Source organism: Mixophyes fleayi, unplaced genomic scaffold (genome assembly GCF_038048845.1).
Source record: "Mixophyes fleayi isolate aMixFle1 unplaced genomic scaffold, aMixFle1.hap1 Scaffold_103, whole genome shotgun sequence".
Classification (NCBI taxonomy): Eukaryota; Metazoa; Chordata; class Amphibia; order Anura; family Limnodynastidae; genus Mixophyes; species Mixophyes fleayi.
Window position 1 is genome coordinate 93,522 of NW_027445901.1, and position 23,193 is coordinate 116,714.

A 23,193-nucleotide genomic window follows, 5' to 3' on the forward strand; every position below is an offset into this window, starting at 1 on the left:
CAGGCCACACACAGTCCAATCCGGACACTCTGCTAAGTGCCAGTACAATTACTGTTCAATCTGTCCACACTGGATGGCGCTTGGCCCATCTGCTGACCGCACAACATCCGGATGTACAAACAACCCCAAAAATGTTCTAGCTCTTGGGGCAACACATTAACAAAGATCGGTCGGCATGTAGCTCGCTTAGACTGAATACTGCACATAAGAGGCTGAAGACTTATTTCACCAACAACATAAAGTGTGAGAAGTGTCCTGTTTATAAAGACAAAGTAGTAATAAACAGCACGCCGGACATTTCTGCCACAGCATTTTATTATTAGAAAATTTTGGACTGGTGTTGCTCACTGGAAGGAAAAGCTGGTGTTCGGGAGACCTCCGCACCATCGACTGATAAACTTCATCACATCCTGACACTCCGGACTGTGACTGGTCTGTGGAAGGGAAATAAAGGTCACAACAATGGCAATAAGAAGCCGATCTACTACATGACTGCGGAGGGAGGACACAGGAGGGCAAGAAAAGGCTGGGAGGATACCATACTCCAAGATGAGGGAGGGGGGTCGGCAGGGCACCACAGGACAAGATGAGGTGGGGGAGGGGGACAGGACACCATACAGCAAGGTAGGAATGTGGTACAGACAGATCAATGGAACAGAAGAGGAACAGGAAGCAGTCAGTAAACCTATAGAATAGAAGAGGAATAGGAAGCAGTCAGTAAACCATGAGGGGAGAAGAGGAATGAAGTGTAGACAGTAGACCAGGATGAGTGCAGGAGACTGAGGGAAGGCAGATAGCCGACCATGAGGGTAGGAGATGAATGGAAAGTCCTCACCTTAATAGCCATTAAAAATTTGTTCCAATCTTCTTTGTTTGAAGCTTTACCCGGCTGTTTGAATTCAATCTTGTTTCTGAGTACTGGATAACCTGTGCATGGTTAATGTATAGGATGTGTTAATAGTGAGGCCGTAGGTTGGGTAATCAGCAATATGTATGGAAAGTATTTTAGCTATGGCAGACATTGCATGGATACTGAAAATATTTTAGGTGGAATGAACAAGAGACAGATGATTTTCTTATGAAGTTATCATTAACCATACTGTGTTGTTGGAAGACCAGATTGGAGTTATTGTGGCTGGATCCTCTTCCCCCCTAACATGAAAATGGAAGAAATTGCTTATTGTATAAATGTATTTCTATTACCAGAGCAGTGTGTTTTGTGTATATTATTCTACATGGAGAAAGTGCATAAGGAGAACCACATGTATGTGTAACACTAAAGGGGAAGAGATCACCAGGAAACTGTCCAAATGATGAACTTTACACTTATCACAGTAATCACAGATTAATGTCAATTACTGAAAGCTCTTTTAACAAAAATAAGATATTTTGAAATGAACAAGTATAATTAGAGACAGAATCACTGAATAGAAGAAGAGTTTTGTACATTGGTATTATGGTGCTGTCTGTCTATCACAAAACAAGATGAGACAAGAAGGTCAATCAGGTGGAGTTTTAAAATCATGAATCTCAACTTCAGAGAATTTTATAGATGAAATAGCTGCATCTGACCGACGTAGGTCATTAGTACCAGCTCCGGAAAACCAACAGAAACAAAGCAGCTCATTAGGTATAAGCAGAAAAGGACAATATAATTAATCAGAGCAACAAGGGGAGAAGGAAGAATAGAGACCCGGGATAGAACGAGGACGGAAGAGGGAGCTAGGAGCAAGGAACCCAGGAGATGTTACATTGTACAGTCAGTGAGAACGAAGTAAATGAACAAAGCCCTCATCTAGACCGTTAACGGTGGCGTATTTCTCAGTATCTTTACATTATAACCGTCTACCCCAGGTATTAGATTGTATGTTCTGGGCTATGGACATATTCATCAGGTTAGAACGCGGACAGTTGTGGAAATAGCCCCATCACACCAGATACGAAGGGGCATCCCCATAGCCACATTACATTTTATAAAGTCGACTAGGGCTTTGGTAGTATCTGGTTAGAGCCTTATAATGGGACTATATTACAGCTACACTTATGGAGTTGTTTGAAAGATATTAGTCCAGTTATGATCCCTAACGAAGCCTCACAAATCTCTTCCCCAATCTCTTGTGAGTTCTGGTAGTGCACAAAAGAGGTTCTCTATTATTGTAATTGGATGATCATATGTAAGAGGGACACGTGGGTGCTAAACATATCATTTCATATGTTGTTAGTTCTCTACCTGTCTCCCTGACGGTTTCCATTTTGTACAAGAAGTGTTTTATTCTGAGATAGCGCCAAATATTCAAACTGGATGGTTCCACTTGGCTTGTATGTCACATAAGGACAACACAACCAGAGAGCTCACCATCTGCCCAGCTCGCTGGGATCCCACTAGAGGCGCCCTCATATAAACCTGCGGTAAGGATGGCTTGAGGTGTCAGAGGAGAGATCAAGGAACACATATGATAATCGTAGTTTACTCCAGATAGACAAGGTGGGGCAACTTGGCTTGACCACAGCAAAATATAGCCCTAGGATGTACTCTATACATCTCTTCCACTCTGCCCCCCTCTGTGTGGCTGTTATCTACTGCCCCCCTGGTCCCGTCTCTTAATACCTCCCTCACCTTCTCTACTCTGACATTCCCTCCCTCAACTTTAACATCCCTCTTGACAATTCCTCCGACCCAGCTACCTCCAACCTCTTCTCCCTCTCTTCCTCCCCTCTCTCCTCTACCTTCCTCCCCCCACAGCAGTGGGTACTCCCTTGTTCTGGCCTCTTCCCACCTTTGTACTGTCTCTGACTTCAATCCTCCTTTCTCTCTTTCTGACCATCATCTCTCTCTAAGTATCTCGCCTCCCCCCCTTAAAGTTACATTTCTTTATCAGCCCTGCTCCTAACTCCTGTTCCTCCACTATCACCTCCCCCTCAGTGTCTCCGCCTTACCTTTAGAATATAAGGGCCTGATTCATTAAGGATCTTAACTTGAGAAACTTCTTATTTCAGTCTCCTGGACAAAGCCATGTTACAATACAAGGGGTGCAAATTAGTTTTGTTTTGCACATAAGTTAAATACTGACTGTTTTTCATGTAACACACAAATACCAACTTTCAATTTCAGTGTACAAATAAGCTATCAAGTATTTGTGTGTTACATGAAAAAACAGTCAGTATTTAACTTATGTGCAAAACAGAAAACTAATTTGCACCCCTTGCATTGTAACATGGTTTTGTCCAGGAGACTGAAATAAGAAATTTCTCAAGTTAAGATCCTTAATGAATCAGGCCCTAAGTTATCACACACAGAGCCCTATTTCTTTGTGGTCCCCTTCTGCTATTGCCTCTAGGCCTGCTCCCCTCGCCCTGTTTTCTTGAGTTCGGGCTACTTCACTGTGGACTTTACCGTCCCGTAAATAACTTGATCTGCATCACAAAGTTATCTGTGTAATCTGTAAACTAGTAGGCGTCAGGTCTTTGTAGTTCTGTCTGATGATGTATTACGTAATGTACTATGGATTGCTGCTGTCTGTGTATTAGATACTACTGTAAGATTTCATGTACGGTGCTGTAGACTTTTTCTTGCGACTTATACATAAAACATAAGAATACACAATGCAGACGTACGATGTACATGATTCTGGACTTACGCAACCGGTGTATGGCTTTGCAGATGTTAAACCTTTGAACGACATGTTACTTATGTCACTCTAGCTCATTCATTTGTGCTAATGTAACATGATTTCACACTTAATTTGTATATGTTATCTAGGTAATTAGAAAGCATGGCCTTATGTTAGCTCCAGCATTTTATGTTGGATCTGTGAGGTGTCTGCCGCTCAGTAAGTTTAACAGAAGGAGACAAGTGAGAATAATCCATGATACTGTGCAATGCTCAGGAATATTTCCAGCATTACCTACATCATCCTGGGCAGTTTGGAATCTTCCATCTTTCATACATCCTGATAAACTCTACCAACATTTACTGAAAATACTTTCACAACATTCCAAAACCATCAGCAGCGTCTGTCTGTTCTCCTGGACAAATTCACTGTGCACCTCAATCACCACTCTGAACCCTGTCATTCAGACATCAAAGTGGAAGGGGAGAAGCAATTACAGCAAGATGGTTTGACAGACTATAGCGGTCATGGGATGCTGTGACTGGCCAGCACGGAGCAGATCGCAGGTAACAATGGTACAGTCCACAGAGGGGTGTTCCAGGTTCACAGCTCCCTTATACACTGATAAGTGCTCCTTCTCACCCAATCACATTTATGGTCTTAAATAAACAAAATGCATTTGCTCATAACTTTGCCATTTTGCAGATACTTCATATAACTTTAGAAGCATCCTTTCATTCATTTAAACTTTCTCCTAAGACACTGACCGGTATACAGTAATAGAATGGCCAATTTATACGATATGGAGATTTCCTTACAGATATCAGACAGGAGAGAGACGGACATTTCATACAATATTGAGACCTATCAGAAATATCCAGGTAGCTCACCAGTAATCAGGCAAGGCAAAGAATGAATCCCACTGCTCACAGCTAAGAGTGATGCTTCATAGGTTCCTCTTTCATCCAGGGGTAGGACCTGATCCACTCGCTGATCCATGGACACTGCTAACACCCACTCCCGGACCTCCTCTCGCTTCTCCACCTGACACAGAGAGAGTAACAGGAAGATGAGAATAATATGAGAGAAGGTTTCCAGGAGAAGGTCCTGGACACTATAACACCTACTCCCGTACCTCCTCTCGCTTCTTCACCTGACACAGAGAGAGGAGGATGAGAGTTCTAGGAAAGGAGAAGGTCCTGGACACTATGACACCCGCTCCCAGACCTCCCCTCACTTCTCCACCTGACACAGAGAGAGTAACAGGAAGATGAGAGTTATAGGAGAGGAGGTTTCCAGGGGAAGGTCCTGGACACTATGACACCTACTCCCGTACCTCCTCTCGCTTCTCCACCTGACATAGGGAGAGTAACAGGAAGATGAGAGTTATAGGAGAGGAGGTTTCCAGGGGAAGGTCCTGGACACTATGACACCTACTCCCGTACCTCCTCTCGCTTCTCCACCTGACATAGGGAGAGTAACAGGAAGATGAGAGTTATAGGAGAGGAGGTTTCCAGGGGAAGGTCCTGGACACTATGACACCTACTCCCGTACCTCCTCTCGCTTCTCCACCTGACATAGGGAGAGTAACAGGAAGATGAGAGTTATAGGAGAGGAGGTTTCCAGGGAAGGTCCTGGACACTATGACACCCGCTCCCAGACCTACCCTCACTTCTCTTCTGACACAGAGAGAGTAACAGGAAGATGAGAGTTATAGGAGAGAAGGTTTCCAGGGGAAGGTCCTGGACACTATGACACCCGCTCCCAGACCTCCTCTCACTTCTCTTCTGACACAGGGTAACAGAGAGAATGTAATAAGAGATGGCGTTTCCAGGAAATCCTGGACGTTGTCTACTCACCGCAATGTGCTGCTTGGCAGGAAGAGGAACCTCAAAGGGAATGTCTGTGTGTTGGAAATCTGAGTGATCCAGGGCATCTAGATTTCCCTCCTCTATGGCCTGTAGAACAGATAATAAAAGGGGATATTACACTGTAGCACTGGACATTTCCCGTATTATGGATTATCAATATGCACATTAATCTCCGGATGATCTACATTATGTACGAATGTCTCCATTTATTCCACAAATTATCCCATGGCCTGTCCATGGCTAGACTGCAGTGTGTCCAGCACATTCCTGCTCATATCTCTGCAGCACATTCCCACACAAACCCGTACTTACATCTACAAGGTCCAGAAATCTGTTCAGGAAGATGAATGCGGAATTCTCCCAGCCCATCACCTACAGGAGCATAATGATAAGAGATAGAATGACCCAAGGTAGGCCAGTGGTAGAGTCACCCCGTGTACACACACACAGAGAGACAAACGCCCCGTGTGCACGGCCGGGAGGAGAGACGGACACTGGCCGGGAGGAGAGACGGACACTGGCCGGGAGGAGAGACGGACACTGGCCGGGAGGAGAGACGGACACTGGCCGGGAGGAGAGACGGACACTGGCCGGGAGGAGAGACGGACACTGGCCGGGAGGAGAGACGGACACTGGCCGGGAGGAGAGACGGACACTGGCCGGGAGGAGAGACTGACACTGGCCGGGAGGAGAGACTGACACTGGCCGGGAGGAGAGACGGACACTGGCCGGGAGGAGAGACTGACACTGGCCGGGAGGAGAGACGGACACTGGCCGGGGGGAGAGACTGACACTGGCCGGGAGGAGAGACTGACACTGGCCGGGAGGAGAGACTGACACTGGCCGGGAGGAGAGAGGGACACTGGCCGGGAGGAGAGAGGGACACTGGCCAGGAGGACAGACTCCTTGAGTACATACAGAGACAGGCCGCAGGAGAGAAGTGTAGCCCGGCTGTGATCCATGATGGAAGAAGTACATATGGGATAATTAGGAGCGGTACCTTAGCTGCCATTCCGCCTCATAGAAAGCCTTGTCCGCTGGTAGCAGATCAATGTGACGCAAGAGGGAGATGCAGAGTTTCACAGCTATAATGTCCTGCAAATAGCAATAATAAACACCGTGACTGAGATCAGTCATGAGAGAGACAGAGAGAGAGACACAGAGAGAGAGAGAGACACAGAGAGAGAGAGAGACACAGAGAGAGAGACACACACAGAGAGAGAGAGACAGAGAGAGAGAGAGAGACAGAGAGAGAGAGATGACATAACAGAGATAAGGGAAGGAGAGCTTGGACTGGAATAAGTATTGCGGTCGGAGGAGACGTTCGCTCTCTCACCAATTGTTGGACACCCCGCGCTGCAGACCGAGTGGAGTAATAATGAGCGATCAGCATCATCTGCTCAAACTCGCGGTGCGCCAGAGAATTCACCTCGCTCGACTTGACCAGATTCTCGCACTGCCAAAGACAGGACAATAAAGAGATATTTCAGCGGAGCTGTAAGCGGAGGATGCTCCATAGACACAGTGCAGACTCTTACCAGGGTATACAGCATGTCCCGCAGGTTTGCCCATGTATGGTACACTTCTGCACAGTTCATCCCCTCCGCATTCACCATCTCCACAAAGATCCGCTTATAGATGTTGAAATTCTGCACACGGAAGAAACAGCTTTCTGACGTACTGTGATTATATGAAGCAGTATGCAGAGGTCGGTATAGTCAGCTTACCTGGGCATTGGCTGGAGCTCCATGCAGCACATACAGGTCCAAGGCCTTCTCCAGCTTCCTTCCTTGATGAGGTGTGTGGCAAACAGAGCCACGTACTTATGAAGAACTTTATAACTCTGTGACACAAAGACATATAGGGAGAGATGAGGGTGCTCTCCCCTGGCGATCCGGGAGGTATACAGACAGCAGGAATCTAGTCCCTTTGTATCTTCAATAGCTTATCTGTTGGTCCCTCTCTGAGCCCAGTCATGTACACTGATTACAATTAATAATGATCTCCAATAACTGGCTCATAGTATATCCATTACAGTCAGATGCTCTCTGTCAGATTACGGAGATCACAACTAGTTGTAACTAACGGGACCCTTTAGAAATACACAAACAGCTCTGCACTAAGGGAAGGAGACCAGTAAAATACAATGTGAGGACAAAGGTCTACAGAATAAGTTACCCTTATATGAAATAATTGTCTGCCCAGTATGACATTGGGGTATGTCGATGCAAATATCTCCCTACCTGCTTAGTAGCTATCTCTATACACTTCTCCCATTGTCCACGGTCTGCGTACATATCCAGAGCAGCCATCACATCAACACCAACCAACTAGGAGTGAAACCAAACATGTCAGAACATATCCACATGAGCAGCGACATATTATATGGAGAGGTAGACGTAGGGACAGGAAGATGCAACGAGGAAGAAGAGGTAGGAAGGGATATAACATGGTGAAGTAAAGGTAGATATGAGCAAAGGATATGACATGGAGTACTAGAGGTAGATACAGGGAAGGGATATGACATGGAGTAGTAGAGGTGAATATGAGGAACGGATATGACATGGAGTACTAGAGGTAGATACAGGGAAGGGATATGACATGGAGCAGTAGAGGTGAATATGAGGAACGGATATGACATGGAGTACTAGAGGTAGATACAGGGAAGGGATATGACATGGAGTAGTAGAGGTAAATACGGGGAAGGGATATGACATGGAGCAGTAGAGGTGAATATGAGGAACGGATATGACATGGAGTAGTAGAGGTAGATATGAGGAAGGGATATGACATGGAGTAGTAGAGGTAGATACGAGGAAGGGATATGACATGGAGTAGTAGAGGTAGATACGAGGAAGGGATATGACATGGAGTAGTAGAGGTGGTGATGAGGAAGGGATATGACATGGAGTAGTAGAGGTGGTGATGAGGAAGGGATATGACATGGAGTAGTAGAGGTGGTGATAAGGAAGGGATATGACATGGAGTAGTAGAGGTGGATATGAGGAAGGGATATGACATGGAGTAGTAGAGGTAGATACGAGGAACGGATATGACATGGAGCAGTAGAGGTGGTGATAAGGAAGGGATATGACATGGAGTAGTAGAGGTGGATATGAGGAAGGGATATGACATGGAGTAGTAGAGGTAGAGATGAGGAAGGGATATGACATGAAGTAGTAGAGGTAGAGATGAGGAAGGGATATGACATGAAGTAGTAGAGGTAGATATGAGGAAGGGATATGACATGAAGTAGTAGAGGTAGATATGAGGAAGGGATATGACATGAAGTAGTAGAGGTAGATATGAGGAAGGGATATGACATGAAGTAGTAGAGGTAGATACGAGGAAGGGATATGACATGGAGTAGTAGAGGTGGATACGAGGAAGGAATATGACATGGAGTAGTAGAGGTAGATACGAGGTAGGGATATGACATGGAGTAGTAGAGGTGGATATGAGGAAGGGATATGACATGGAGTACTACAGGTAGATACGAGGAAGGGATATGAAATGGAGTAGTAGAAGTGGTGATAAGGAAGGGATATGACATGGAGTAGTAGAGGTAGATACGAGGAAGGGATATGACATGGAGTAGTAGAGGTAGATACGAGGAAGGGATATGACATGGAGTAGTAGAGGTGGATATCAGAAAGGGATATGACATGAAGTAGTAGAGGTAGTGATGAGGAAGGAATATGACATTAAGTAGTAGAGGTAGTGATGAGGAAGGGATATGACATGGAGTAGTAGAGGTGGTGATGAGGAAGGAATATGACATGGAGTAGTAGAGGTAGATACGAGGAAGGGATATGACATGGAGTAGTAGAGGTAGATACGAGGAAGGGCTATGACATGGAGTAGTAGAGGTAGAGATGAGGAAGGGATATGACATGGAGTAGTAGAGGTAGATACGAGGAAGGGATATGACATGGAGTAGTAGAGGAAGATACGAGGAAGGGCTATGACATGGAGTAGTAGAGGTAGAGATGAGGAAGGGATATGACATGGAGTAGTAGAGGTAGTGATGAGGAAGGGATATGACATGGAGTAGTAGAGGTAGATAGGAGGAAGGGATAGGACATGGAGTAGTAGAGGTAGATACGAGGAAGGGCTATGACATGGAGTAGTAGAGGTAGAGATGAGGAAGGGATATGACATGGAGTAGTAGAGGTAGATACGAGGAAGGGATATGACATGGAGTAGTAGAGGAAGATACGAGGAAGGGCTATGACATGGAGTAGTAGAGGTGGTGATGAGGAAGGGATATGACATGGAGTAGTAGAGGTGGATTTGAGGAACGGATATAACATGGAGCAGTAGAGGTGGATATGAGGAACGGATATGACATGGAGCAGTAGAGGTGGATATGAGGAATGGATATGACATGGAGTAGTAGAGGTGGTTATGAGGAAGGGCTATGACATGGAGTAGTAGAGGTAGAGATGAGGAAGGGATATGACATGGAGTAGTAGAGGTGGTGATGAGGAAGGGATATGACATAGAGTAGTAGAGGTAGTGATGAGGAAGGGATATGACATGGAGTAGTAGAGGTGGTGATGAGGAAGGAATATGACATGGAGTAGTAGAGGTAGTGATGAGGAACGGATATGACATGGAGTAGTAGAGGTAGATACGAGGAAGGAATATGACATGGAGTAGTAGAGGTAGAGATGAGGAAGGGCTATGACATGGAGTAGTAGAGGTAGATACGAGGAAGGGCTATGACATGGAGTAGTAGAGGTAGATACGAGGAAGGGCTATGACATGGAGTACTACAGGTAGATACGAGGAAGGGATATGACATGGAGTAGTAGAGGTGGTGATGAGGAAGGGATATGACATGGAGTAGTAGAGGTAGATACGAGGAATGGATATGACATGGAGTAGTAGAGGTAGATACGAGGAATGGATATGACATGGAGTAGTAGAGGTGGTTATGAGGAAGGGATATGACATGGAGTAGTAGAGGTAGAGATGAGGAAGGGATATGACATGGAGTAGTAGAGGTGGTGATGAGGAAGGGATATGACATGGAGCAGTAGAGGTAGAGATGAGGAACGGATATGACATGGAGCAGTAGAGGTGGATATGAGGAATGGATATGACATGGAGTAGTAGAGGTGGTTATGAGGAATGGATATGACATGGAGTAGTAGAGGTGGTTATGAGGAAGGGCTATGACATGGAGTAGTAGAGGTAGAGATGAGGAAGGGATATGACATGGAGTAGTAGAGGTGGTGATGAGGAAGGGATATGACATGGAGTAGTAGAGGTAGTGATGAGGAAGGGATATGACATGGAGTAGTAGAGGTGGTGATGAGGAAGGGATATGACATGGAGTAGTAGAGGTAGTGATGAGGAAGGGATATGACATGGAGTAGTAGAGGTAGTGATGAGGAAGGGATATGACATGGAGTAGTAGAGGTAGTGATGAGGAAGGAATATGACATTGAGTAGTAGAGGTAGTGATGAGGAAGGGATATGACATGGAGTAGTAGAGGTGGTGATGAGGAAGGAATATGACATGGAGTAGTAGAGGTAGATAAGAGGAAGGGATATGACATGGAGTAGTAGAGGTAGATACGAGGAAGGGATATGACATGGAGTAGTAGAGGAAGATACGAGAAAGGGTTATGACATGGAGTAGTAGAGGTAGAGATGAGGAAGGGATATGACATGGAGTAGTAGAGGTGGATATGAGGAAGGGATATGACATGGAGTAGTAGAGGTAGTGATGAGGAAGGGATATGACATGGAGTAGTAGAGGTGGATACGAGGAAGGGATATGACATGGAGTAGTAGAGGTAGATACGAGGAAGGGATATGACATGGAGTAGTAGAGGTAGATACGAGGAAGGGATATGACATGGAGTAGTAGAGGTAGATACGAGGAAGGGATATGACATGGAGTAGTAGAGGTAGAGACGAGGAAGGGATATGACATGGAGAAGCAGAGGTAGATACGAGGAAGGGATATGACATAGAGTAGTAGAGGTGGTGATGAGGAAGGGATATGACATGGAGTAATAGAGGTAGATACGAGGAAGGGATATGACATGGAGTAGTAGAGGTGGTGATGAGGAAGGGATATGACATGGAGAAGCAGAGGTAGATACGAGGAAGGGATATGACATGGAGTAATAGAGGTAGATACGAGGAAGGGATATGACATGGAGTAATAGAGGTAGATACGAGGAAGGGATATGACATGAAGTAGTAGAGGTAGATATGAGGAAGGGATATGACATGGAGTAGTAGAGGTAGATATGAGGAAGGGATATGACATGAAGTAGTAGAGGTAGATATGAGGAAGGGATATGACATGGAGTAGTAGAGGTAGATACGAGGAAGGGATATGACATGGAGTACTACAGGTAGATATGAGGAAGGGATATGACATGGAGTACTACAGGTAGATATGAGGAGGGATATGACATGGAGAAGTAGAGGTGGTGATGAGGAAGGGATATGACATGGAGTAGTAGAGGTGGATATGAGGAAGAGTTATGACATGGAGTAGTAGAGGTAGATATGAGGAAGGGATATGACATGGAGCAGTAGAGGTAGATACGAGGAAGGGATATGACATGAAGTAGTAGAGGTAGATACGAGGAAGGGATATGACATGAAGTAGTAGAGGTAGATACGAGGAAGGGATATGACATGGAGTAGTAGAGGTAGATACGAGGAAGGGATATGACATGGAGTAGTAGAGGTGGTAATGAGGAAGGGATATGACATGGAGTAGTAGATGTAGATACGAGGAAGGGATATGACATGGAGTAGTAGAGGTGGTGATGAGGAAGGGATATGACATGGAGTAGTAGAGGTAGATACGAGGAAGGGATATGACATGGAGTACTACAGGTAGATATGAGGAAGGGATATGACATGGAGAAGTAGAGGTGGTGATGAGGAAGGGATATGACATGGAGTAGTAGAGGTGGATATGAGGAAGAGATATGACATGGAGTACTACAGGTAGATACGAGGAAGGGATATGACATGAAGTAGTAGAGGTAGATACGAGGAAGGGATATGACATGGAGTAGTAGAGGTGGTGATGAGGAAGGGATATGACATGGAGTAGTAGAGGTGGTGATGAGGAAGGGATATGACATGGAGTAGTAGAGGTAGATACGAGGAAGGGATATGACATGGAGTAGTAGAGGTGGTGATGAGGAAGGGATATGACATGGAGTAGTAGAGGTGGTGATGAGGAAGGGATATGACATGGAGTAGTAGATGTAGATACGAGGAAGGGATATGACATGGAGTAGTAGAGGTGGTGATGAGGAAGGGATATGACATGGAGTAGTAGAGGTGGTGATGAGGAAGGGATATGACATGGAGTAGTAGAGGTGGTGATGAGGAAGGGATATGACATGGAGTAGTAGAGGTGGTGATGAGGAAGGGATATGACATGGAGTAGTAGAGGTGGTGATGAGGAAGGGATATGACATAGAGTAGTAGAGGTGGTGATGAGGAAGGGATATGACATGGAGTAGTAGAGGTGGTGATGAGGAAGGGATATGACATGGAGTAGTAGAGGTGGTGATGAGGAAGGGATATGACATGGAGTAGTAGAGGTGGTGATAAGGAAGGGATATGACATGGAGTAGTAGAGGTGGATATGAGGAAGGGATATGACATGGAGTAGTAGAGGTGGTGATGAGGAAGGGATATGACATGGAGTAGTAGAGGTGGTGATGAGGAAGGGATATGACATGGAGTAGTAGAGGTGGTGATGAGGAAGGGATATGACATGGAGTAGTAGAGGTGGTGATAAGGAAGGGATATGACATGGAGTAGTAGAGGTGGATATGAGGAAGGGATATGACATGGAGCAGTAGAGGTGGATATGAGGAAGGGATATGACATGGAGTAGTAGAGGTGGATATGAGGAAGGGATGTGACATGGAGTACTACAGGTACATACGAGGAAGGGATATGACATGGAGTAGTAGAGGTGGATATGAGGAAGGGATATGACATGGAGTAGTAGAGGTGGATATGAGGAAGGGATATGACATGGAGTAGTAGAGGTAGATATGAGGAAGGGATATTATATTGATTAGTAGACGTAGTCATGAGGATGAGAGAGGTAGCACGGTGTGTGGACTAGTAGAAGGACGGGTAATGATAAGTATAGATCTAGTATTAGTAGGCTTGGTATGATGAAGTAACAGTGCATTCAGTGGCAGCAGAGGGGTATATAGGTACGGTGTATAAATAAGATACAATTATCTTACCGAGTCTAGTTTCCCTTGGTTCTTCAGATAGTCTTTGTATCGCTCATCCACATACTGCTCATACCTGCCATAAGATAAGAGTATACACTACATCACACATAACAGTAATACGTGGCATGGTGAGGTTCCCACAAAGGGTGTGTGCGGAGTATCCGGGCAGGAAGGACAGAGCTTGGGATGTGAAGGGTGTAAGCATGTTTCTGGGAGTTACCTGGAGTCCAGCTCTTTCGCCACTCGCTTTGCTTTGTTCCATTCCTCCCCATATATAAAAGCATCAATCGCTTCCTTAATGAGGTCCATATTCAGATAGAGCTCAGCTGCCTGATCACAGAAATCACATGTTAATAAATAGATCTATCTCCCCTGTAGCTGCTATTTGTACAAGGCTGAGGATTCTCTTACTGCGATGTGCTTGCCAGCAGACACCAGCTTAGGACCAACAATATGAATCACTTCCAAACTTCTGCTCGGGACCAGGAACTTGATGGATAATTCAGCAGCCTGTGCAGAGGTTACTAAAGAGATTACTATACAACAGAATGTGGTTAATCAGCAGTAACATTGTTAGGTGTGAGTACCACACAGAGGGTCGTCTCTCACAGCCTGCAACAAGACACGTGTCCTACAAAACAGCTGTGCCCTCCTTCCAAGTAGAACGTAAGCTCTGTCGCCGACTGGACCCTCCCTACTCTGTTTTCAAGTTTACCCTGTAAGTCCCTGTGTTATGCATGCGCTGTTGTCCCCACTGTACAGGGCACCTTATACAATTGTAATCATCTTAATAATAGTAATAATTATAAAATAAAAAGAAATCTTGAGTTAAGGAATCAACCAAATAATGCCCATCCAGATACGGACAGATCTTAATGCTTCTATAGTATTAACATTACAGGACGACTCTTGCACCTTCATCCAGCATTTGTCCATTAGTCCCATGTTGTCCAGATCCTTCACCTTCAGGTAGCAGTCCACAGCTCGGCCATATTCCCCCGCATGCTCCCACTCCCGGGCCTGCTCCATCAAGGCCTCAGCTCCTCTATTGGGAAGAATGAGTTTATAACTCCATACACTGGGAGTGAGCCTTACAGTGATGTAATAATAGTGTCTGACCTGGTCCCTTTCTCCCCCACCTCCCGCTCATACTCCTGCTGCAGCTGCTCCAGCATGGTGGGTATGTACTCCTTGCAGATCCGCATGGCGTCACTCCACATGCCAGCGTCCTATATACAGAAATGGATTAAATCAGACTGACACACAGACCCTACGCGTTTCACTCCTACGCTAACAATAATCACCTTGTAATGGCGCAGAGCAGCCTCAGGTCTCTGGGCACGCAGTAAGTACGCCTCGGCCTTCTGATAATCCTTCTGTTCAAAGGCAAAACGAGCCTGGCCCTCCAGGACATCCCCCACACTGCCTGGATCGTGCAGCTCAGCCACTCTCTGTGCCGCGTCCCAGTCCTGGCTATGGACATACCTGGGAGGGGAGATACATCAGACCAGTCACCTCTGGGTGAAAGCAATCAGCAGGGACACACAAGTCCTGTAGCGTTAGGATAGATACAAGCCTTGTACAGTGTTTGTAGATTCTGCTTTATGTACAAGGGACATAACATGGAGAGAAATGGGGGTGATGGTTAGATCTCTGCGTGATGGACATCAGGTGACATAAGGCAGCGACTGAAGGTGAACACACACTTACATGAGCACTGCTTCCTTGGGCTTTCCAGCTCTGACAAACTCAGCCTCCGCTTCAGGAAACTTGCCCTGTTATAATAAGAGATGAGAGATGAAAGTGTGGATGGAATGTGCGACAATGATGTTATGTCCTCCTGAGCATACATCTCATAATAGTTCTTATATGCCACCAAATCCTACGGGGTATAAGTATCAAGGCAAATATGCATTAGGCATCGGTCTGTCAGGGGAAATGCTCGGAGAAGGAGTTAGAGAGAGGACGTGCTTACCTGACAGTGAGATTAATCATTACAATGTGGAACGTTTCATGACTCCACCAATCTTCCCTACACACAGACACAGCCCGTACAGTATCCCGGTCACACAGCCCGTACAGTATCCCGGTCACACAGACACAGCCCGTACAGTATCCCGGTCACACAGACACAGCCCGTACAGTATCCCGGTCACACAGACACAGCCCGTACAGTATCCCGGTCACACAGACACAGCCCGTACAGTATCCCGGTCACACAGACACAGCCCGTACAGTATCCCGGTCACACAGACACAGCCCGTACAGTATCCCGGTCACACAGACACATCCCGTACAGTATCCCGGTCACACAGACACAGCCCGTACAGTATCCCGGTCACACACACACAGCCCGTACAGTATCCCGGTCACACAGACACAGCCCGTACAGTATCCCGGTCACACAGTCACAGCCCGTACAGTATCCCGGTCACACACACACAGCCCGTACAGTATCCCGGTCACACAGACACAGCCCGTACAGTATCCCGGTCACAGTCACAGCCCGTACAGTATCCCGGTCACACAGACACAGCCCGTACAGTATCCGGTCACACAGACACATCCCGTACAGTATCCCGGTCACACACACACAGCCCGTACAGTATCCCGGTCACACAGACACAGCCCGTACAGTATCCCGGTCACACAGACACAGCCCGTACAGTATCCCGGTCACACAGACACAGCCCGTACAGTATCCCGGTCACACACACACAGCCCGTACAGTATCCCGGTCACACACGACACAGCCCGTACAGTATCCCGGTCACACAGACACAGCCCGTACAGTATCCCGGTCACACAGACACAGCCCGTACAGTATCCCGGTCACACAGACACAGCCCGTACAGTATCCCGGTCACACAGACACAGCCCGTACAGTATCCGGTCACACAGACACAGCCCGTACAGTATCCCGGTCACACAGACACAGCCCGTACAGTATCCCGGTCACACAGACACAGCCCGTACAGTATCCCGGTCACACAGACACAGCCCGTACAGTATCCCGGTCACACACACACAGCCCGTACAGTATCCCAGTCACACACGACACAGCCCGTACAGTATCCCGGTCACACAGACACAGCCCGTACAGTATCCCGGTCACACAGACACAGCCCGTACAGTATCCCGGTCACACACACACAGCCCGTACAGTATCCCGGTCACACAGACACAGCCCGTACAGTATCCCGGTCACACAGACACAGCCCGTACAGTATCCCGGTCACACAGACACAGCCCGTACAGTATCCCGGTCACACAGACACATCCCGTACAGTATCCCGGTCACACAGACACAGCCCGTACAGTATCCCGGTCACACAGCCCGCACAGCCCGTACAGTATCCCGGTCACACAGCCCGCACAGCCCGTACAGTATCCCGGTCACACAGCCCGTACAGTATCCCGGTCACACAGCCCGTACAGTATCCCGGTCACACAGCCCGTACAGTATCCCGGTCACACAGACACAGCCCGTACAGTATCCCGGTCACACAGCCCGCACAGCCCGTACAGTATCCCGGTCACACAGCCCGCACAGCCCGTACAGTATCCCGGTCACACAGCCCGTACAGTATCCCGGTCACACAGCCCGTACAGTATCCCGGTCACACAGACACAGCCCGTACAGTATCCCCGGTCACACAGACACAGCCCGTACAGTAACCCGGTCACACACACACAGCCCGTACAGTATCCCGGTCACACACACACAGCCCGTACAGTATCCCGGTCACACAGACACAGCCCGTACAGTATCCCGGTCACACACACACAGCCCGTACAGTATCCCGGTCACACACACACAGCCCGTACAGTATCCCGGTCACACACACACAGCCCGTACAGTATCCCGGTCACACAGACACAGCCCGTACAGTAACCCGGTCACACACACACAGCCCGTACAGTATCCCGGTCACACAGACACAGCCCGTACAGTATCCCGGTCACACAGACACAGCCCGTACAGTATCCCGGTCACACAGACACAGCCCGTACAGTATCCCGGTCACACAGACACATCCCGTACAGTATCCCGGTCACACAGACACATCCCGTACAGTATCCCGGTCACACAGACACAGCCCGTACAGTATCCCGGTCACACAGACACAGCCCGTACAGTATCCCGGTCACACAGACACAGCCCGTACAGTATCCCGGTCACACACACACAGCCCGTACAGTATCCCGGTCACACAGACACAGCCCGTACAGTATCCCGGTCACACAGACACTGCCCGTACAGTATCCCGGTCACACAGACACAGCCCGTACAGTATCCCGGTCACACAGACACAGCCCGTACAGTATCCCGGTCACACAGACACAGCCCGTACAGTATCCCGGTCACACAGTCACAGCCCGTACAGTATCCCGGTCACACAGACACAGCCCTTACAGTATCCCGGTCACACACACACAGCCCGTACAGTATCCCGGTCACACAGACACAGCCCGTACAGTATCCCGGTCACACAGTCACAGCCCGTACAGTATCCCGGTCACACAGTCACAGCCCGTACAGTATCCCGGTCACACAGACACAGCTCGTACAGTATCCCGGTCACACAGACACATCCCGTACAGTATCCCGGTCACACAGCCCGCACAGCCCGTACAGTATCCCGGTCACACAGACACAGCCCGTACAGTATCCCGGTCACACAGACACAGACCCGTACAGTATCCCGGTCACACAGACACAGCCCGTACAGTATCCCGGTCACACAGACACAGCCCGTACAGTATCCCGGTCACACAGTCACAGCCCGTACAGTATCCCGGTCACACAGACACAGCCGTACAGTATCCCGGTCACACAGACACAGCCCGTACAGTAACCCGGTCACACAGACACAGCCCGTACAGTATCCCGGTCACACAGACACAGCCCCGTACAGTATCCCGGTCACACAGACACAGCCCGTACAGTATCCCGGTCACACAGACACTGCCCGTACAGTATCCCGGTCACACACACAGCCCGTACAGTATCCGGTCACACAGACACAGCCCGTACAGTATCCCGGTCACACACACACAGCCCGTACAGTATCCCGGTCACACAGACACAGCCCGTACAGTATCCCGTCACACAGACACAGCCCGTACAGTATCCCGGACACACAGACACATCCCGTACAGTATCCCGGTCACACACACACAGCCCGTACAGTATCCCGGTCACACAGACACAGCCCGTACAGTATCCCGTCACACAGACACAGCCCGTACAGTATCCCGGTCACACAGACACAGCCCGTACAGTATCCCGGTCACACAGTCACAGCCCGTACAGTATCCCGGTCACACAGACACAGCCCGTACAGTATCCCGGTCACACAGACACAGCCCGTACAGTATCCCGGTCACACAGTCACAGCCCGTACAGTATCCCGGTCACACACACACAGCCCGTACAGTATCCCGGTCACACAGACACAGCCCGTACAGTATCCCGGTCACACAGACACAGCCCGTACAGTATCCCGGTCACACAGACACAGCCCGTACAGTATCCCGGTCACACAGACACATCCCGTACAGTATCCCGGTCACACAGACACAGCCCGTACAGTATCCCGGTCACACAGACACAGCCCGTACAGTATCCCGGTCACACAGACACATCCCGTACAGTATCCCGGTCACACAGACACAGCCCGTACAGTATCCGGTCACACAGACACAGCCCGTACAGTATCCCGGTCACACAGACACAGCCCGTACAGTATCCCGGTCACACAGTCACAGCCCGTACAGTATCCCGGTCACACACACACAGCCCGTACAGTATCCCGGTCACACAGACACAGCCCGTACAGTATCCCGGTCACACAGACACAGCCCGTACAGTATCCCGGTCACACAGACACAGCCCGTACAGTATCCCGGTCACACAGACACAGCCCGTACAGTATCCCGGTCACACAGACACAGCCAGTACAGTATCCCGGTCACACAGACACAGCCCGTACAGTATCCCGGTCACACAGACACAGCCCGTACAGTATCCCGGTCACACAGTCACAGCCCGTACAGTATCCCGGTCACACACACACAGCCCGTACAGTATCCCGGTCACACAGACACAGCCCGTACAGTATCCCGGTCACACAGACACAGCCCGTACAGTATCCGGTCACACACACACAGCCCGTACAGTATCCCGGTCACAGAGACACAGCCCGTACAGTATCCCGGTCACACAGACACAGCCCGTACAGTATCCCGGTCACACACACACAGCCCGTACAGTATCCCGGTCACAGAGACACAGCCCGTACAGTATCCCGGTCACACAGACACAGCCCGTACAGTATCCCGGTCACACACACACAGCCCGTACAGTATCCCGGTCACACAGACACAGCCCGTACAGTATCCCGGTCACACAGACACAGCCCGTACAGTATCCCGGTCACACAGACACAGCCCGTACAGTATCCCGGTCACACAGTCACAGCCCGTACAGTATCCCGGTCACACAGACACAGCCCGTACAGTATCCCGGTCACACACACACAGCCCGTACAGTATCCCGGTCACACAGACACAGGCCGTACAGTATCCCGGTCACACAGACACAGCCCGTACAGTATCCCGGTCACACACACACAGCCCGTACAGTATCCCGGTCACACAGACACAGCCAGTACAGTATCCCGGTCACACACACACAGCCCGTACAGTATCCCGGTCACACAGACACAGCCCGTACAGTATCCCGGTCACACAGACACAGCCCGTACAGTATCCCGGTCACACAGTCACAGCCGTACAGTATCCCGGTCACACAGACACAGCCCGTACAGTATCCCGGTCACACACACACAGCCCGTACAGTATCCCGGTCACACACACACAGCCCGTACAGTATCCCGGTCACACACACACAGCCCGTACAGTATCCCGGTCACACAGACACAACCCGTACAGTATCCCGGTCACACACACACAGCCGTACAGTATCCCGGTCACACAGCCCGTACAGTATCCCGGTCACACAGACACAGCCCGTACAGTATCCCGGTCACACAGACACAGCCCGTACAGTATCCCGGTCACACAGACACAGCCCGTACAGTATCCCGGTCACACAGACACAGCCCGTACAGTATCCCGGTCACACAGTCACAGCCCGTACAGTATCCCGGTCACACAGACACAGCCAGTACAGTATCCCGGTCACACACACACAGCCCGTACAGTATCCCGGTCACACAGACACAGCCCGTACAGTATCCCGGTCACACAGACACAGCCCGTACAGTATCCCGGTCACACAGTCACAGCCGTACAGTATCCCGGTCACACAGACACAGCCCGTACAGTATCCCGGTCACACACACACAGCCCGTACAGTATCCCGGTCACACACACACAGCCCGTACAGTATCCCGGTCACACACACACAGCCCGTACAGTATCCCGGTCACACAGACACAGCCCGTACAGTATCCCGGTCACACACACACAGCCCGTACAGTATCCCGGTCACACAGCCCGTACAGTATCCCGGTCACACAGACACAGCCCGTACAGTATCCCGGTCACACAGACACAGCCCGTACAGTATCCCGGTCACACACGACACAGCCGTACAGTATCCCGGTCACACAGACACAGCCCGTACAGTATCCCGGTCACACACACACAGCCCGTACAGTATCCCGGTCACACAGACACAGCCCGTACAGTATCCCGGTCACACAGACACAGCCCGTACAGTATCCCGGTCACACAGCACACAGCCCGTACAGTATCCCGGTCACACAGACACAGCCCGTACAGTATCCGGTCACACACACACAGCCCGTACAGTATCCCGGTCACACAGACACATCCCGTACAGTATCCCCGTCACACAGACACAGCCAGTACAGTATCCCGGTCACACAGACACAGCCCGTACAGTATCCCGGTCACACAGACACAGCCCGTACAGTATCCCGGTCACACACACACCCCGTACAGTATCCCGGTCACACACACACAGCCCGTACAGTATCCCGGTCACACAGACACAGCCCGTACAGTATCCCGGTCACACAGACACAGCCCGTACAGTATCCCGGTCACACAGACACAGCCCGTACAGTATCCCGGTCACACACACACAGCCCGTACAGTATCCCGGTCACACACACACAGCCCGTACAGTATCCCGGTCACACACACACAGCCCGTACAGTATCCCAGTCACACAGACACAGCCCGTACAGTATCCCGGTCACACAGACACAGCCCGTACAGTATCCCGGTCACACAGACACAGCCCGTACAGTATCCCGGTCACACACACACCGCCCGTACAGTATCCCGGTCACACAGACACATCCCGTACAGTATCCCGGTCACACAGACACAGCCCGTACAGTATCCCGGTCACACAGACACATCCCGTACAGTATCCCGGTCACACACACACAGCCCGTACAGTATCCCGGTCACACAGACACATCCCGTACAGTATCCCGGTCACACACACACAGCCCGTACAGTATCCCGGTCACACAGACACAGCCCGTACAGTATCCCGGTCACACAGACACATCCCGTACAGTATCCCGGTCACACACACACAGCCCGTACAGTATCCCGGTCACACAGACACAGCCCGTACAGTATCCCGGTCACACAGACACATCCCGTACAGTATTCCGGTCACACACACACAGCCCGTACAGTATCCCGGTCACACAGACACATCCCGTACAGTATCCCGGTCACACACACACAGCCCGTACAGTATCCCGGTCACACAGACACAGCCCGTACAGTATCCCGGTCACACAGACACAGCCCGTACAGTATCCCGGTCACACAGACACAGCCCGTACAGTATCCCGGTCACACAGACACAGCCCGTACAGTATCCCGGTCACACACACACAGCCCGTACAGTATCCCGGTCACACAGACACAGCCCGTACAGTATCCCGGTCACACAGCCCGTACAGTATCCCGGTCACACACACACAGCCCGTACAGTATCCCGGTCACACAGACACATCCCGTACAGTATCCCGGTCACACAGACACATCCCGTACAGTATCCCGGTCACACAGACACAGCCCGTACAGTATCCCGGTCACACAGACACATCCCGTACAGTATCCCGGTCACACACACACAGCCCGTACAGTATCCCGGTCACACAGACACAGCCCGTACAGTATCCCGGTCACACAGACACAGCCCGTACAGTATCCCGGTCACACACACACAGCCCGTACAGTATCCCGGTCACACAGACACAGCCCGTACAGTATCCCGGTCACACAGACACAGCCCGTACAGTATCCCGGTCACACAGCCCGTACAGTATCCCGGTCACACAGACACAGCCCGTACAGTATCCCGGTCACACAGACACAGCCCGTACAGTATCCCGGTCACACAGACACAGCCCGTACAGTATCCCGGTCACACAGACACAGCCA

General features: G+C 49.5%; 1 protein-coding gene across 1 annotated transcript in view; it reads right to left on the minus strand.

The window, feature by feature from the left end:
* Positions 1 to 297: 297 nt before the first annotated feature.
* The window catches only part of IFT172 (intraflagellar transport 172), a gene marked incomplete at its 5' end in the record, with an annotated part of 115,946 nt that continues 93,050 nt past the window's right edge, over positions 298 to 23,193 (minus strand). Inside the window, 19 exon segments of the mRNA XM_075193970.1 lie at positions 298 to 434; positions 836 to 927; positions 4,502 to 4,655; positions 5,471 to 5,569; positions 5,795 to 5,854; positions 6,483 to 6,499; positions 6,502 to 6,577; positions 6,819 to 6,938; positions 7,021 to 7,131; positions 7,210 to 7,265; positions 7,268 to 7,325; positions 7,726 to 7,812; positions 13,738 to 13,801; positions 13,949 to 14,058; positions 14,140 to 14,238; positions 14,644 to 14,773; positions 14,848 to 14,957; positions 15,033 to 15,213; positions 15,439 to 15,503. Coding sequence (XP_075050071.1) covers positions 345 to 434; positions 836 to 927; positions 4,502 to 4,655; positions 5,471 to 5,569; positions 5,795 to 5,854; positions 6,483 to 6,499; positions 6,502 to 6,577; positions 6,819 to 6,938; positions 7,021 to 7,131; positions 7,210 to 7,265; positions 7,268 to 7,325; positions 7,726 to 7,812; positions 13,738 to 13,801; positions 13,949 to 14,058; positions 14,140 to 14,238; positions 14,644 to 14,773; positions 14,848 to 14,957; positions 15,033 to 15,213; positions 15,439 to 15,503 — 1,779 coding nt within the window.